The 17,783-nt window shown below is 39.5% G+C and overlaps 1 protein-coding gene across 4 annotated transcripts; it reads left to right on the top strand.

Annotated features, from left to right (window-relative positions):
* The first annotated feature begins 2,772 nt into the window (after positions 1-2,772).
* pip5k1ba (phosphatidylinositol-4-phosphate 5-kinase, type I, beta a) lies at positions 2,773-16,309 on the top strand. Of its 4 annotated transcripts, none has more exons than XR_003297425.1 (15): positions 2,773-2,901; positions 7,250-7,456; positions 8,410-8,540; positions 8,780-8,897; positions 9,020-9,172; positions 10,072-10,368; positions 11,803-11,987; positions 12,172-12,252; positions 12,451-12,499; positions 12,625-12,709; positions 12,805-12,945; positions 13,058-13,148; positions 13,241-13,341; positions 13,956-14,052; positions 15,492-16,309. XR_003297425.1 is itself a non-coding variant. In XM_026339895.1 (15 exons), exons 2-14 carry the CDS (start codon positions 7,385-7,387, stop codon positions 14,899-14,901), a joined length of 1,521 nt encoding a protein of 506 aa, XP_026195680.1. In that variant the 5' UTR covers positions 2,773-2,901; positions 7,250-7,384; the 3' UTR covers positions 14,902-14,911; positions 15,492-16,309. The 4 variants fall into 4 exon arrangements, 3 of the variants coding, with proteins under 3 accessions (XP_026195680.1, XP_026195682.1, XP_026195681.1); XM_026339895.1 differs by lacking the exon at positions 13,241-13,341 and adding an exon at positions 14,881-14,911; XM_026339896.1 differs by lacking the exons at positions 2,773-2,901; positions 13,241-13,341 and adding exons at positions 3,249-3,328; positions 14,881-14,911.
* The last annotated feature ends 1,474 nt before the right edge of the window (positions 16,310-17,783 follow it).

The raw sequence follows: 17,783 nt of genomic DNA, 5'->3' as shown, positions 1-17,783 counted from the left end.
TTAAATTCAGCTTTCGTGTTCTGCGTGACACATGATGTGATCTGTGCAGTCATGAGACTTGAAAACACTAAAAAGAGACAACAACAAAAATTTTAATAGTTATATTAATAATGTGTCATGAAAATGCAACTGAACTACTACTACTTTTATAGCAAATGTAATTTTCATGTTGTGATGCAACTATTTTTAAATGAACGAAGCTACATGTATTAATAGAAAGTGATTTGCATAGAGGGCGCATAATATGTACAGTAGGACTTAAAAACCACAGGCCTTAGTCCGTCCATTTTCCTGTGTCAGGTTGGGTTTAAACAAGAAAAGTGCTTGGGCTAGGGCTAGAGAAAGACTGTGCTTTAGTTTTTGGTTAAATTTAATGCAGATTTTCTTTATGAAGTGACATTTTTTTGTATTAACTCAGTCCACAATCTTTCCCTGACCATAAGCCATTGTTGTGAATGGGTGAACCCAACCACAAAAAATGTTAACAACATTTGAGTCCCAAGTCTGCGTAGAAAAAAATATGTTGGTGTATTTTGTATATTATATGTTAAAAGAACATATAATATAGTTTAATACCGAATGAATATTTGGTATTGCATGGGGAGTTTGGTCGTGAACTGAGGAACAGCAGATGTAAGGGAGTCAGCAGTGACTGATTTCAGAGATACAATTTCTGGGATTGTCGACAGTGCTTGAAACATCGTGCATGGCAGAGATGTAAAGCCGTGTGACATCTGCATAACAACGGACAGAAAAGTAAAAGAACTCTCCAAGCAAAGTATTCTCAACCTGTTAAATATGATCTAAGTCCATTTAAAAAGAGTCAGAGTCTAATCCATGTCTGTAGTTCATCAATAAAGAGACTGGAATTGACTGAGATCCAGATAACTAGGAGTAATATTCTTCTAGTATCCATGGGTGGTATTTTTATTTAGTAGTTTTAACTATAGTTATATATAAAAACCATCTTCAAAAATCTACTATACATAATAATAATAATAATAATAATAATAATACATAGGCTCAAGAGGACAGTCTTAAGAGGAGATGCTATTTTCTTTAGCTAATAACATCTACTGTGTTAAAACTGTCACATGAGAGGTCATGAGATGATTTACAGAGAAGGGAAGATGAATTTAATATTTCCATTTTATACTTCCCTCACCTTTGTTACTTTCTTTGTTTTAATTTAAGTGAAGCCAGTTGAGGGGAAACTTCTGCTAAAATATACTGTAGCTGTCTATCTGAAACAAGGCATGGACTGACATGACAAGACAGCTTTAAAGACAGCTTTTAAGGAGTCACAAGCCGACGCGTTTCCTCTTCAACCATGCATTGTCTCATATGAGCTTGTAAAATATATTTTATAATGTGTCATCTAATGTACTGTCTAATTCAGAAAGGTAACTGTAAAGTGAAGTACAGCTTTTCCAGATGAAGGAGCTAATAGTACAAAAATAAAATACTCAAACCTACCTCAAAATAGTTCTTACAGTAAATGCAGCAACTAAGTAAATGTACATTTAGTACATTTACCTTCCTCTGCTGGTTCAAGTCCAACCGGGGGACTCTGCTGTCATTTCCTATCTCTCTTCCCACTCACTTCCTGTTTTTTGTTGTCATCTGTCTAATGAATAAACAGTTCAAACTGTGCTGCTCAGTACTGAAGAACTACTATTACTAACACCATCTTAAACATTTGTCAAACTCAAAGCAGAAAGACTCATTATCTTTATAAATGTGTGTGTGTGTGTGTGTGTGTGTGTGTGTGTGTGTGTGTGTGTGTGTGTGTGTGTGTGTGTGTGTGTTAAAGGAGTCTGGCTGCGTTTCACATCACAGCTGAAGTGGCTCAAACCTCTTTTTTTATGGTCCATTGGCTCACATGAGAGTTTTTTCACAGGGTCTAACAAACCAAATCAGACTTTTGTAAGTGCTTCCAGATCGGATTCATATCCAGTGTCATAACCAACGAGCAGCTTTTTTTTTTTTTACTTCTCACATCTTTGTGCATTTGCAAACTGCTTGTAATCATCATCGATGAGTATTCACACCTCACAGTCCAGTAAAAATACACACAGAATAAAGAGATGAGGACGTTTTACATTTCCTGGACATTTCTGAAGAAGCTCAAGCCACAATGGAACGAGCATATCGTAGTTTTTCAGAAAGCTGCACAAATAAAGTGGTTGTTCTTCTTGTACGCGGCCTGTAATGTGAACAGAGTCTTACTGTCAAAGACAACAGGGAGCGGCCAGGTAGTATAATAAAACCATCTTTATACAATATGCAGTCTATGGTGTTGGGGGTGGGTTGTTCCTATCACTAAGTAAGAACCTTATATATTAAAGTTGCAGAAGCAGATGTAAATATATGTATTCATTTTATCTGTATTTGGATGTAACTGTAATTTAATGTGTTCTATTTATTTATTATTGAAGTGCTTTCTAGAATGGCAAAAGACCCAAACATGTGGGTCAGCAGCACTCTGATGCTTGTAGATGGTGCAAGCAGTTGACAATATTAGAAACAAATTCATTAATCTCATTCATCACAGCAAACACAACCACACAACATGAGGCTCATTGTTAGATGTAAATACCGTCTTGATGCGCGGCTCTCTGGCCTCTTTTGCATGCAGCACAATGTGAGTCATGAATGTAGTAACAACAGGTAGGCGGAGAGAGAGAGAGAGAGAGAGAGAGAGAGAGAGGGAGGAAGTGGTGAGGATGCTTTACAGCCGCTGCTGCTGCTGCTGCTGCTGCTGCACTTTGCTCCTCATCTCACCGCAGTCAGTGTGCGCGCCGCGGAGTTTGGATCCCACAACGTCGGCGTCTCGCTGACCTGCTGCAACCCCCCCCCTCCTCCTCCCACCACCGCCTGCAGACGACCATGCCTGTTGAGGTAAGAAGCCGGAGAGCCAACTTGACCATACAGCTGCTGATTTTCTTACTTCTGCAGCCGTACACGTTGGTTCCCAGCGCGTCGGTCCGCCTGCTCAGCTTGTGCCTTGCGCGTCACGCAGCCTGCGGCTTTGATAACAAGCGTGCGCGTCGATCAGGAGGAAGAGGAGCCGCCGATTGTATCACAGGAGGAAACTCGCTCTCGTCTTCCCGTCAGCTGCGAAGCAAAGAGAGAAAAGAAAATGTCGGCAGTAATCTGGGAGGGCTCCTCGTCGTTTACATGTATTCAAAAGAGCTGCGGCGCGAGCGTTGTCGTGTGACTGCAGGTGGAAAAATACTCACCTGGACCAGGTCCGTCCGGAACAGAACCCAGCACTGATCCAGAGCCACCAGACAGACCTGCAGCAGCAGGGGCCACTGCACTGAAGGTGATCGTGGTTTTGTTGAAGTGGTGGAGGTGCTGATTGGTGTGTGGTGGTGTTCAGCCCTGTGCCAACAGGTGTTTCTGAAGGAGGGGATTCTGGAAAGTAACTAAGTACATTTACTTAAACAGCTGTTGTACTTATCTGTTTGTATTTGACATGACTTTTCACCCACAGAGCAGGTCCTCACTGCATTTGTCTTGTGATTCAGCTGATAATTAAAACGAAATAAAGCGAACTAGTAAATGATTACTGATTAACCACCTGTCAGAACATAAAGGGGGTAAAATCCGATTTAGATCCAAGCCGAGTCACTAGGTAACAGAGATCTTTGACCCTTACGGGCTTAATTACTCCAAGTATTTAGATTTGTATTTAAATATTTCTAATGTATGTCAACAACCTGACATATTGTGCAGAGTTTCAGCCTGTTCTCGCTCCCAGATTGTCAGATAATGTCACATACTGATGCCAGAGAAATGCAAAGGGATGTCCAACACCTACAACAGCATCCAGGTGCATAAATATGTGACACCTACAGTGATATTGTTGTGTATTAGGCAAAACATCAGTGCCAGAATGTGGACGGGGTTGTTGGATGGGTCAACAACATGCAGGACTTCCCCACAATGCGTCCGTTGTAGCGATGGCAGTTCCAGGAAGTAATCATTTTATCTTTTCACTTAACTCTGAATATTTTGTGACCAGCCCTAACACGGCTGTCTTTGTGCCTGAACGAAACCACGATGTCTCCACGGCCGTCACCGGGCATGTGTGATTGTTGTCCTGATGACGGGTCTGACATGCAGCCACCATCACCTCCAATGGCGTCAAATAGTGCTGCCAAGGAAGTTCAGTGTTAATGATGCAGCCTGATGACTTTGGTGATTCAGCTTTTCTAAAATCTTCTGCGAGGTAAAAATTTGACTCATCGTGGTATTGACAGGCTGGATGCCATAAAATGTAGTAAACATGCTCGTGTCATGTCCAACATGTTGCTTTGAGACTAAAACTGCAGCCCTGTGTAATTTGTGTTTCGAGCTGATAAGCAAATGTTAGCCTGGTAGCGTGCTCAAAGTGTGCCTAAGAATATCCTCACTGAGCAGCCAGCATGACTGATGGCTCTCAGTCTTATTTACAAATATATCTACATCTAAAATGAAAGGACTGGAGTTCTCGTCAAACTTCCAACACACATAGCTGCAGCTCTTTATACAGCTGCTATTTAAACGCAGTTTATATCTCTGCATGATTGTAACTAGTCATTTATCTACCGTCTTCCACTAAAGCATATTCCAGGCACAAACCATGTCTTCAGAAACATCTAGACATATAGAAAAAAAAGGAATTGGTGTGAATGTCTCTGACCAATCTGAAACATGCTTCATGAGCGAGGTCTGAGGGCCCCACATCTTCTTGTGGGTCCCGCGCTCACTGTCCAGCACCATGGAACTGGAATTGGCAGGTCCATCACTGGCAACCTGTGCTTTTTACAGATGAGAGCAGGTTTACCCAGAGCACATGTGACAGACATGAAACATCTGGAGAAGCCATGGAGAATGTTTTGCTGCCTTTTATCGTTCAGCCTGACCATGTTTGGTCATTGATGGTCTACAGAGGCATATGAACTGAGGGATGCACAGACCTCTACAGGCTAGAAAACAGCACCCTGAGTGCCATGACGTATCAGGATGAAATCCTTGGAGCCACTGTCAGACCCTACACTGGTGCAGTGGGTCCTGGGCTCCTCCTGATGTGCGACAATGCCCAGCTTCATGTGATGAGAGTATGCAGGCAGTTCCTGGAGGATGAAGAAATTTATATCATTGTCTGGGCACCACGCTCGCCTGACATAAATCCGATTGACCCCAGGCGGTCTGGGAGCTCGGTGATGCCCTGGTCCAGATCTGGGAGAAGATGCCCCAGGACACCAACCATCCTCTCATTAGGACGCCAACGTCAGGCTTGCATACAAGTACCTGGGGCCATGCAAAGAACCGAGTACCACTTTGAGTTGCTGCAATGAGATTTGAGCAGAATGGACTAATGTGTTGCATAATGTTTACACTTTGATTTTCAGGCTGCTTGAATACAGCCTTCTGTAGGTTGATAGTTTTAATTTTCATCAAAGGATGTCGCATTGTTTCATCCTAACACATTACCTAGTCTATATCAATATAGTTATCTGCATCATTTTTTCCCCAGATCAAGGGTATTTTAAGTGTTCCTTTCATTTTTTTGAGCAGTGTATATTTATATTGTATTTAATATCAATTAGCAAAGTGATGTTTTATAAGAGTTACTGCTCAGTAAATAGGCTAAGAACTTATTTTATTATCGTTTTGAATGGAGGTCCATGTATGTAAGCTCTCCAATGAAACAAAACATTTTTGTACTGTTACGTCACCTGGCATCGTTTCAATATGTGAGGTACTGCAGAGGAAGCCAGAAATCCCCCACTAAAGTCTCTTACACTCTTACATGCATATAATTAACCCCACTCCCTCCTCTGACCATTAATCATTCTGTTTATCAAAAACAATCAGCTTTAGCCCATTTCTTGCTTTCTTCACTGTCAATTAAAATATTTAAATGGGAAATTAGCCGTTTTATTCTCCATGAGTCAAAACCACAAAACCACATCCTGAGGCAGTGCTTAAAATAAACAGGGGCTTGTCTGTTAGGGTCTGTGGTGGGTTACCTGCAGTTTTGTTTGAAATATAATAGTTTTATACCATGATGTTCGCATAGAAACATATAGGGCAGTCAGGCTACTAGCCAAGCATGTTTTCTGGGTTTTAAGGTTTTGATTTTGAATAAAAAACATACCACTTCTGGGCCAGCAGTAGTGATCCCGCATGTCCACAGTACCGATCAGACCTTGACTTTTGAACCACTATTTAATCACTAACATTAAATAACGTCACCTTACAACATTGACGACCTAGAAAAAATATGTGAACCCTTCAAAATTTCATGGTTTTCTGCATTAATTTGTCATAAAATCTGATCTGATCTTCACCTAAGTCGAGAGAATTACCAAATATGATGTGCCTAAAATAATAACATGTCTTTATTAAGAACAACAAGAAAAATCTCATAGTCCAAGTGGAAAATGTATGTGAAGCCTTGGAATGAATAACTGCTAACTACTTTTAGGCCACTCCAAAAGGTGGATTTAGTTTTTCTGAAGCCACTCTGTTGTGGACTTGTCTGGTCATTGTCTTGTAGCATCACCCAACTTCTACAGCTTTTCAGCTGACGTACAGACAGAATGTTTTGGTACACTTGGGAATTCATCTTTCCCCTAATCACTCCAAGCTGGCCAGGCCCTGATGCATCAAAGCAGAGGCCCAAATCATTCTGTTTCTATTAAGGGAGTGAATGTATAACATACAGTAGTTATAGAAACTATACAATATGTTTAAACAGCTACTGTTTAGTGAAATAGGGTCAATAACTCATAGCTTCACCTTACATACGTAAGCGATTTGCAGGTGAAGTACAAGGCTAAGGCAGGGTAAGCATGTTTCTGTTTTGGTCATCACACACTGCTTTAGCGGATTGTGGGTCACATATGTAAGCAAGAAAGCACTGAATCTCTCTTGTGTACTGTTATAAAATAAGCGGATTTGGTAAGAAATAGTTTTCCAATCCTTCTTATTTGGGATCAAGGGTTGTTTTGGAGATTCTGGAGTTAAAAGCTCACACAAATACGGGAGGTCCCGCAGAACTCAGCACCACAGACAGAAAGGACTCTACTGTACATTGTAAGGCTTAGTAAGACATATCAGACATTTAATATTTGAAATAGACAAACTGATTTCAGTCGCAGTGTAGTTTTTCACGTGCTGATGTGCTTCACATTGATCTTCATGTGAACTTACTGTAGCTCATTGTGTGACTCTTCTCTACTTCAATTTACAGGAGCAGCGTACCTGTAAAATGCTGTTTCGGTAAATTACAGCGTCTGATCGTTCATCGTTGAGGGGGAAAAAGGAACTCACGCTTGGAGGAGCGACAACAGAGCTTCCCCTCTGATTAAATTCTCTGTCCAAAAAGATGTCAGCTGCCACTGGCGACAGTTTAGGAACAGGAACCAAAACCTCTAAAGTGTCAAAGGATCATAAAAAGGTAAGTAATTGAATTATATTCAAGGAAGAGAGGACCTCAAACATCCTCTGTTTGTATTATATGTTGACTCACTGTTACAAAAACACACAGATTGCACAAATAGGAACAAAGATTGTGGACATTTGGAGAACTTCCTAGTTACAGTATCAGAGCGAAAATTCTTATGAATTTGAACACTTTCATTTCAAGGACCCATGGGTGATGCGGTTATTGTTTTTTGCTGATGCGTTATGCAACAGCTGTTTGTTTATAGAGGGAAGTGAAGAGTGTCAGTGAACAAGGTGAGCCACAAACTGATCAGCTTCAGTTTGTGGCTAAATTAGTGATTTCACCTCAGCGGACAGAATAAATGAGTTTAAAGATTGTCAATTAAAATAAACAGCAAATCAACATGTTTATTTATAATTGTTCAGTATAAACCAAATACCATAATATGCAACTGTATACAACTATAACTGTAACTTCAATTTATTCAATTTAAACTCCAAATATCACACACACTGTTACAATACACTATATATCAATACACCCTAACTTTACATACAGTAATAAATAAAATGACTTATTTTAAATGATTTAAAATGATAATAATTTAGTTTTAGTTTTTCTTGTGCTGAAGGTTTTACATTTAGTTATAGCCCGAGTACCTCTGTGGCAGAAGGTGGCAAAGGTGTCACCAGGGTGTCATTTTTCAAACTGAAACATTTTAACATAGCAGAGAGAAACTAAAGAACTCATTTCCTGAACCGTGAAGACTCTGTTTTCTATCTTTTTTTTTTTTTTAGCCCTGAGCTAAATAAAGACATGAAGCTCTTACAGGAAATGATAACATCCTAATGTTTACCACGATCAGAGTCTTAGTTAGCAAAAAGGCCACGAAAAAAACGATCGGTTTCTTTTTTTGAAATAAGTCAAAATGTTAACTTTTTTTTTCCACTGTTATGATTTATTAGCCCACAGAAGCTGCCCTGAAAGGAGCCATCCAGCTGGGCATCGGTTATGCTGTGGGAAACCTCAGCTCCAAACCCGACAGAGATGTTCTCATGCAGGACTTCTCCATGGTGGAGAGCGTCTTCCTTCCCAGGTAAACACGCATCTGTACATCTCATCTCATCCTATTTCTAGGTCATATATATAAGAGGATGTTCAGGTTAATTAACTTTAAATTAAACTATGGTTTCCAGCTACTTCTGGATAATCCACTTACCCCAGAGCACATATTTCTGCCAAATTAAATGAATAATCAGCTTTCCTCCTATGATATATTGCTGTTGTTGTGTCAGTGTACAGTGATAATTTACATATATTTTGTTTGTTCTTAAGTGAGGGCAGCAACATGACTCCAGCACATCACTACCCTGACTTCCGTCTGAAAACATACGCCCCGCTGGCCTTTCGCTACTTCAGAGAGCTGTTTGGCATCAAACCTGATGACTATCTGGTCAGTGTGGAGACTGTCGCAGACAGCCGACGTCATATTTGTCATTCTGAGTCAGCACAATGAGGTGAAAGCTCGCACTCGCTTAATTGCAAAACGTTGTCTTGCATCATTCTGAATTGCAGTACTCCATCTGTAAGGAGCCTCTGATCGAGCTGTCCAACCCCGGCGCCAGCAGTTCCTGGTTCTACCTCACCAGCGACGATGAGTTCATCATTAAGACCGTGCAGCATAAAGAGGCTGAGTTCCTGCAGAAGCTGCTCCCTGGTTACTATATGGTGAGCAGACACAATCGCTCGCTGAATTTACAGGCACATAGAGGAACATATTCATAACATCAGCTAACAATACAGTGGAACGCATTTCCTCACAAAGCACTTGTTGTATTGTTTATATCTGTGTTTACTTTGTAGCCACTTCTTTTTCTTGCCTTTTGTGACACATTAAGTTGTTTTGTTTTTTTTTACTAACCATCTAACCAGCCATCAGAATAATAGCGTGATACTGTCAGCAGAACCATGTATTGCATCACCTTCATGCTTGCACCATCTAACTTCTCCTGCAAGAAACCAAACAAAATAGGGGCAAACCCATATAAACACTGCTCCATAGCACCAGCAGTGGTGGAAAAACTCCACAGCATATCTTCAATTAAAAATACTTTACTCTCACTCCTGCTCACACTAATAAATTATTAATGCTGAAAAATTTTTATTATTTTTTTTACTGTAACTTAGTTCACTTACAAGTGTAGTTCTCTAATTTGAAACGTCTGGATGTGGAATTTACATGTAATGCAAAAACCCAGATTACCCTAAAGCTCTCATTTACATGCAGCTGCTGGTTGAACACATTGCTTCTCTAACCACCACTTATTTTGAGCAGGTTTGCAGCACACTGTTCAGTTTCTCTCTTTTTTTTTTTTTTTCCTGTGTGTGTGGTGTGTTTTAACTAATAAGTTACTGTTCAGCTGTGGAGGCAGACATTTTTGTCATGCAGTCGATTATCTCAGTTCATGATCAGGTTTTCAAATGTAACATGATTATATTTGAGAAGCTGATCATGAACTGAGCGAATGTGTTTAAGAATTCAGGTTTCTCTTACCGGTTTGCCTTAAAACGGTCCACTTGAGACCCGTCCTCTCTGTTTAACGTTGTGCCTTTTGTCCTAATTGTAGAATCTGAATCAGAACCCGAGGACACTGCTGCCCAAGTTCTACGGTCTTTACTGCATCCAGTGCGGTGGTGTCACCCTGCGTCTGGTGGTGATGAACAATGTGCTGCCACGTGCGATGAAGATGCACTACAAGTACGACCTGAAGGGTTCCTCCTACAAACGGCGTGCCAACCGCAAGGAGCGTGCCAAACCTTCACCGACTTTCAAAGACCTGGACTTTCAGGAAATGCACGAGGGCCTGTACTTTGACCCAGACACCTACAACGCCCTGATGAAGACTTTGCAGAGGGATTGTCGGGTGTGTTGGCACAAGAGATCTTATATCTGTTTACTCAGTAGGCCAGTGAGGTTGGGGTCATATAAAGCTCACTATGGCTGTTCTACAAACGTCATAATATAAAAAGTACATTTCACAACGTCAGAGCAGAATTACAATGTTTGTCACTGATGGAGAGATCGTTTTAACTTCTATATTTGTGTCACAAGCTAAATCCTATTTGATATTTAACAATTTAAATGCTGGTCTAACATTAGTTTTTTGATAAAGGTGCACAGACAACATTCTCCATTGTGCTACACATGGATAAGTAACATAGCCTAATAGCTGAGCATCTGGATGCTCTTTATTCAACTTTATTGTAAGGAAAGACCACAGACTGACCAACATCAAAGGTCATCCTCTAGGGAGCACCAGTGCTCAGTAAACGTCTGGCAGTGTGCCTCCTTGATTATGAGGTGTCTTGCATCAAGGTTGACATTGTTGGGCTGGTCCTAAATCAAAAGTCAGGCCTCTTTGGAGGGAAACGAATATTTGAAGCAACTATTATTTGTGTTCAGGTTACCTTGTATTTACCAAACTGTTGGGTGAGGAATGTTTTGTGCGGATGACGGTAAAGGTGATTAGGATTAGGAATAAAATCAGCAGGATTAATGCCCTAATGCTCTAATGCAAACAGCCACAGCAAATGGTACCGTGGCCATCTTGATCTCGAGAGTAGCTGTTGAACTAAATAGCTGCCGATTAAACCAGAGACGACAACAGACCAGTTGTGTGATGCTCCCATGCCTCCTTAAGGCTGCTGCTAAGTGACAAATCTATGCAAACAGCATATTGAGTTCATAGTGTTGCTGACAGTTAAATGAGCCGATCAGTTCATTATTATTAGGACACAGTCTAAACTGCCCCTTTGTCAGTGTTATGGAACAGCCTGCCACACCGAGCCACGTGCCTGTCAATCAGTCTCAAGTTGTTATGATGACCTCATTAGCACCTGCATGTTATTTCACGAGCGTGAATTAACAGTGGCCACTTGATGGAAGATTAACACTCAGCAGAGCAAAGCACCTGACTCATGTAATCAGGCTGAGCAGCTGGACTATGGAGCACAAACTGTCCCGTCTGGGTTTAATGTGCTCTTATTAGGTTTTTGTTAGTATGTTTGGTAACACAATGAAAAGTGTCTTTGTTAAAAGGAGTTACCTCATGTTTTCTGGTTTATGTAGCCCTATTATTTAATTGAGACCTGTATTGTGAGAGGACATTTACACTGTTATTTCACTAGTCAAAGTCTTGTTTTGTTTTGTTTTTTTTTGTCATCTCCATGCAGCAAAGCATAGATATGACAGAGGAACATTGTTCCACTATGACTGTACATACCATGAAAACCCCAAACAGTTTCTTTTAATTACCTTTTGAATTAGTTGCTTAGATTCAGTTTATGTCTGGTATCAGGTGCTGGAGAGCTTTAAGATCATGGACTACAGTCTCCTGCTAGGCATTCATGTTCTGGATCGGAGGCCGCTGAACAGAGGAAGCCGATGTGACAGCAGGAGAGGACAGAAAGTCCTGTACTCCACCGCCCTGGAGTCAATCCAAGGGACCGTGAAGGACCCTGAACCGGTGGCTGACGATGAAACGTGAGAAAACTATACTTCCGTTTCTGTCTTTGTCACTATTTCTCTGTTTGGGGCTTTCAATATGTAAACGCACAGCTGTGATTTTACAGCTTGGTTTCATCCTAAACACAAAATGTAATGTTGACATTACATTCCGTTTTAGTCAAATGTGGAATATTGATTAAACCAACTTTTTATTTTTCAGGTTGGGTGGAATTCCAGCCAAACATAGAGATGAGAACCTGCTTATCTTTTTAGGAATCATTGACATCCTTCAGTCTTACAGGTGAGCTCACAGTATCTGACACACACTATGAATTACTTTCATCATCAGACTCTCATAGTCAGAAATATGCTTCCTTTCACCATATTTAAAAACTATAACATTTAAAAAAGCTGTTTAAAACTTTTCAAATGTTTCATTTTGTATTGTATATTCAATTGTTTTGTTGAATGATATTTCATTTTAAACTGGGATTTTTAGGTTCATTAAGAAGGTGGAACACTCCTGGAAAGCTCTTGTGCACGATGGGGTATGTGCTGTAACTTCAAATCCTGCTTTTTCCATCTGCATGCATTTGTATTTGGATACATCTGTCACGTGCACGTGTGTATACACAGTAGCAGTAGTCCAGTAATAGTTTTCTTTCCTTTTCAGGACACAGTGTCAGTTCACAGGCCCAGTTTTTACGCAGACAGGTTTTTGAAATTCATGGGCTCAACTGTTTTCAAAAAGCTTCATCGTAAGTATTTCCGGGAACATTAATGTCCTCCATGTCCTCCATCTACAGTGAGCTTTTAATTTGAACACACTGAACACTTATTCGTTGTGTTTCAGCTTTAAGAGGAGCATCTTCCAAGAGGAAGAGGGGTTCTCTCCATCCAGTAAGGTCAGCCTCTCAGGAGTTTCTGTCCGCACATAAGGATGAGAAGAAAGAGGAGAAGAAAGCCCAAAGCATGGACAACCTGGATGGGAACTGTAAGCTTAAAGCACAATTTTACATTTAATGTGATACATGATCATCATTTTTTTAAGAGAGTTTTTTTTTTCTTTCATATTGGAATCACTGACTGATTGATTGTTGCAACAGTTTACAGCTCGTCTAAACAACCAGACCTTGTTCCGAGACCTACTGTTTCCTTTGAGTGCGACCGGAATAACGAAGAGGACCTTGAAAAGAGGTAGAGTACAGTATGTGTGCAGCTTTTGGTGTCTGTGAGTGAGCTTCGTGATTTCATTTTGAGCGTGTTACCATTATTATTTCCGTACATAGTTCTGAAACTACGAGAGACAGCCTGGCAGTCGAACAGACAGTGAGGTGCTAAACTGAGCAGTGGCAATGTAAATAGAGAAAGATGTGCGTTAGAGAAAAAGGTCAGTTTCCTTATAATGTAACTCTTATTTCTATTTTCCAACATATAGATGTAATGAAACAAAGGAAATAGTCCACAGACATGCTCACAGCTCAGTGCTGCGTGAGCTGTGAGCACTAACATCAGCATGGTAACACACTCAAAATGACCACTAACACACTAATGTTTAGCAGGTTTACCACGTTCACCATCTTAGTTCCGTGTTTTAGGCTTACTACATAATTTTACTGAGTGCTAAACACAGCTGAGGCTGAGGGGAATAACACCACATGTCTGATGCCAGACTCAGGCCTCTGAATGCACATAGTTTCATGGCAATCCATACAACTGTTGTTAAAGACTCATCAATGCTTAGAGATGTAATTTAAATAGAGGTTTGGATTCATTCCTACTTTACACATGGCTTTTGTTTTCATGAGAAGCGACTTCTTGTGGCTGTGAGAATAATGACAGGTCATGACTCCCGCTGGGCCTTGACTGTTACGGTGCCTCAGAGAAGGGCGGCCTTTGTGCACCTTGGGAGGTGGCAAACTACAAATGTTTGTAGGATCATTGTTGAAGTGAGAACATGTCAATCTTCTTCACTCTGTAATCATTTGTGTTTTTATGGTGCAGTGAAGACCGGCGAGACTCCAGTTCAACGATCGCTCTGGACGATCCTCTGTCGTGCCTCAGCCGGAGCCAGACGGACTCTGAACTGGACGTCTACTTGGTATGACATTTTTTATTTACAGTTTAATACGATCTGCATGCCAAACTTTTTTACTTTCATCGTCTTAAAGCACGAGAGTGACACAAAGTGAAGTGAATTAACCCAACATTAAATGTATATTGGGAAACAGGCTTATTTGCTTTCTTGCCAACATAAGACATTCAATACTGTTCTCATAAAATATGATGCTACACCTAGTTAGTCTAGCTTTGCATAGCACAAAGACTGTCAGCAGGCCTTTCGGCTACGTTGGCTCTGTCTAAACGTATAAGAAGTCCATCAATGATTACCAGTAAAACTACTCCACGAATCTGTCACATCTGTCACAGTGTGTGACTCAACCAAGTCCAGTACCCCCCTCCACTCCCTCCTTGCTCTGTGTCAGCCTGAGAAAATGCCATAAATTCCCTTTTCTACTGCACGTCTCTTACATAACCATAAAATCCTCATTCGGGCTTAAATGAAGTCCACATTAAGCAGTTTTACTCTGGCTCTGCGGGATGCCTGCAGGCAAGTTAATCTAATCTCAAAGCCTCTGACAGAACACAGTGGGACTCAGAAATTATAATGAGGTTGAAAAGGAAATTTGGGCTTTCAACCTGACAGTATCTGCCAGCCGTCATTTGTCTTCCTAACACTTACAGTAGTTTAACTGTTCGCTCCGATGGGTGACCTGCATGCCCCCTTAAACCCAAATAAAGTTAAGACATCACATCGAGCACAGCTGTGTTCATTTGCATGGTATATCCAATTCATTATGTACAAGAACTGCTGAACAAAGCTGACTTAGTGTTTTAAATACTGGAATGTCTGTTTTCATTCTTCTAGGCGGCCTCTGGTTTTCAATGATTTCATTAAGGTATGAAAATAAACATAGATTTATTTGATCTATTTATTTTGAGCATTGCATTCTTATTGTCTGGCAAAGCAGAGTACTGACAAAATAACACCATGTATGGTACTTTGATGGGCAACCTAACAATCTATAGAAGTGCTGCCTGACAGGTACAAACATTACAAGTCCCCAAAAAGTACATCCCTACCTAGAGTTAGGAGTTCAGGTGCATGCTTAACATAAATAAGGTTGAGGTTGATATATAATGCACATTAAGTGATTGCATTTGGATTTTTGCAGTATTTATGACCTGACATTTCCTAATAACTTACATTTAAAAAGTTTAAAAACCTTTACGCTGACCTAATTCTAATTTTAAATCCAAAATCAAGTCCGACTGAAATGTGTACAATCCTGCCTTCCATGCTTACAGCTTTACAATAATAAATAATTGTGGTTAGATTATGAAACAGTGGAACCCTGGGTGCAGACAAGTAAAGACACAGATTGTCTAGATAAGTCTTGATTAATAGTCTTAGTTAATACCCACTGTTGTGATTTCTTATGTAAATGAGTAAAATATATTTTTTCTGTTCTTGTGTAGTGAGAAGAAAAGAGTGATGGCCCCTCTTTGGTCAACTGTAACTTCTGACCTTTGATCTCTGAGTTCGGCATGACGACACAAGGACCTCACAACAGCGTAAACATGCCGACAAATTACAGGAAACATGCTTCAGCATGAGGATCACCCTGTGCCTGTCTGACTTTCCTTTGTGAGTCAAACTAAATGTGCCAAATCACAGTTTGTTTCTTTTATAGAAATTACTATCAGTAACAGATGTGGAAACAGATACATGTATATTTGTTATTAGAATCACTGAACCACTGTGTTAATAGAAAACACTATGAAGCTGTTTCTTTCCCTGTTAATTTGCACTTTGCTGCTAATTTAAAAACTGTGCTAACATGAAAAACTGATTTTTAGTTTGTTCACTTCTTGTACATGTCTCATTCTCTGTGTAAATGTCCAAACTCAGTGGCTGGATCGCTGAGGAAATAAACTGTCTTATTACTGAATCTGTTACAGAAAAGATATTTTCCCGTCATTTTCAAATCATGTATTTATATAGAAATGTAAAACTATTTTGATAAGATTAATTAGCGATATGCTCCCATAAATGAACCAACATAAATGCTGTAATCGTATGTTTTCAGTCTTTTTTTTGGTGCCCCTCACTAGAGATTGTACATTTTGTCTTCACTGGGATTTATTAAAGTAGCGTGTCTCTATCTTGATAAATGACTGCCTTCTTTATGCCCGTGTGCCTTAAAAAATGTTAAATCTGTGCCTTCATGTGATTGATAGACTTGCAATTGTATTATGCTAATTTGTATCTGTGAAATAAATTAATATTTACTGTCCTTCATTTGATCTGTGTGTTCTTTATAATGGATATGGATATGCAACTTCTAATAATGAATCAATGATAATTAATAATTAATTTTTGGAGCAATTGATACTGTATTTTTCTCAATCTGTATTCTTTCATTCTTTCCTTTTTGCATTGCCCTTCAATAACTTCTGATTGTGTCATGTGTTGTTGGTGGGAACTCAACTTCCGTGCTTTCCTAGCCTACACTTTCATCTTGATAGTCTTCAATCTGAACTTCCATTACCAAATTACCATTACCATTCCTTCTCCTTCTCCTCATCATCTTCCCCTGTCACCTGCATTGCCATCCACTATCGTGTTGATGATATTTTCAACGTACTTTCTTTGTCTCTCTTCTTTATCTAATCTTTTTGACATCTAAAAATACAGACATAACACACTGATCAATATAACATTTTGATTATGATTTCTGGAGAACTGTTATTATAAAAAGGCCACAAATGTATTTTAAGATTACATTTCAGTTATTAATTATCAAAAAATCAAAACAGGGTGTGTTTAGTATCAAATTTGATACACACACTTTTAACACAATTTAACTGTTATATAAATAATTAATTATTAAGTAACTATGCATTATTTCAATACAGAAAATATTTCCTGTCCAAAAGTGTGTAGATGATTTCATCATAGCTACCATTTAGAGAAATTAAAAGAAAAACACACAAAACTTTCCACTGCCTGCAGTGGAATGGTAATCCACTAGAGGGCAGAATACATGTATCAGGTCTTTTACAACAGGTTTTTAAGGAAAATATTTCACAAATTTAGACACCTTGAGTTAAGTTTTGGCTGCGCTTATCATATACATGTGAAGATATTTCACACATGTTAAATTCAGATACACATGCTTTATCACTCATCTCTCATTTACAGCCAGCATCACCATTATAATGTTTTATGTACTTTTAATACATTTTCACTATAACCTCATCAAACATGGATGATATAACTTTGATTACTATTCCAATATTTATTGATGCTAAACTATTTAATAAGTTATTGATAAATACATTTGGACACAAACATACATTTGTGTACAATCTTTCATTAATCCCTTTTTTCATTTTTGACCAGTTAAATATAACTTTCTAACTTCATTACTGTTAATATGACACCTGTGGTCTTCCATATTTGAAACCCGTTTCACATGTGGAAAATATGAAATGAATATGTTATAACGTTAGTTAATGTATCATTAATCTGTTAATTACTGAGGTTAATAACATGAGGTCATGCCTATAATTTTGCTGCATTAGCTAAAGATGAAGACTTTTTTTTCTTTGTTAACGTGGTCTGTTCTTAGTAAAACGACTCATCCCCGTGTCTTATTCAGGTCACAGGGTGGGTGAGAGTGAAACTCACCTCCTCATCTGAGGGGAGTCACGTACAGTGGACCAGCAGCGTGCACACAGCACACCTGTAGTTTAGAAGCCACGCCC

Source organism: Anabas testudineus, chromosome 22, assembly GCF_900324465.2.
Source record: "Anabas testudineus chromosome 22, fAnaTes1.2, whole genome shotgun sequence".
Taxonomy (NCBI): Eukaryota; Metazoa; Chordata; class Actinopteri; order Anabantiformes; family Anabantidae; genus Anabas; species Anabas testudineus.
The sequence above is the reverse complement of the archived record's forward strand: the minus strand, read 5'-3'. Positions and strand labels throughout refer to the sequence as shown.

Excerpts from the sequence above, each read along its gene's own strand:
- pip5k1ba (XM_026339895.1), top strand. The coding sequence starts at position 7,385 with ATGTCAGCTGCCACTGGCGACAGTTTAGGAACAGGAACCAAAACCTCT. Across the intron at positions 8,541-8,779 it reads GAGAGCGTCTTCCTTCCCAG|TGAGGGCAGCAACATGACTC; the intron begins GTAAACACGCAT and ends TTTGTTCTTAAG. Across the intron at positions 12,946-13,057 it reads GGACAACCTGGATGGGAACT|TTTACAGCTCGTCTAAACAA; the intron begins GTAAGCTTAAAG and ends TTGTTGCAACAG.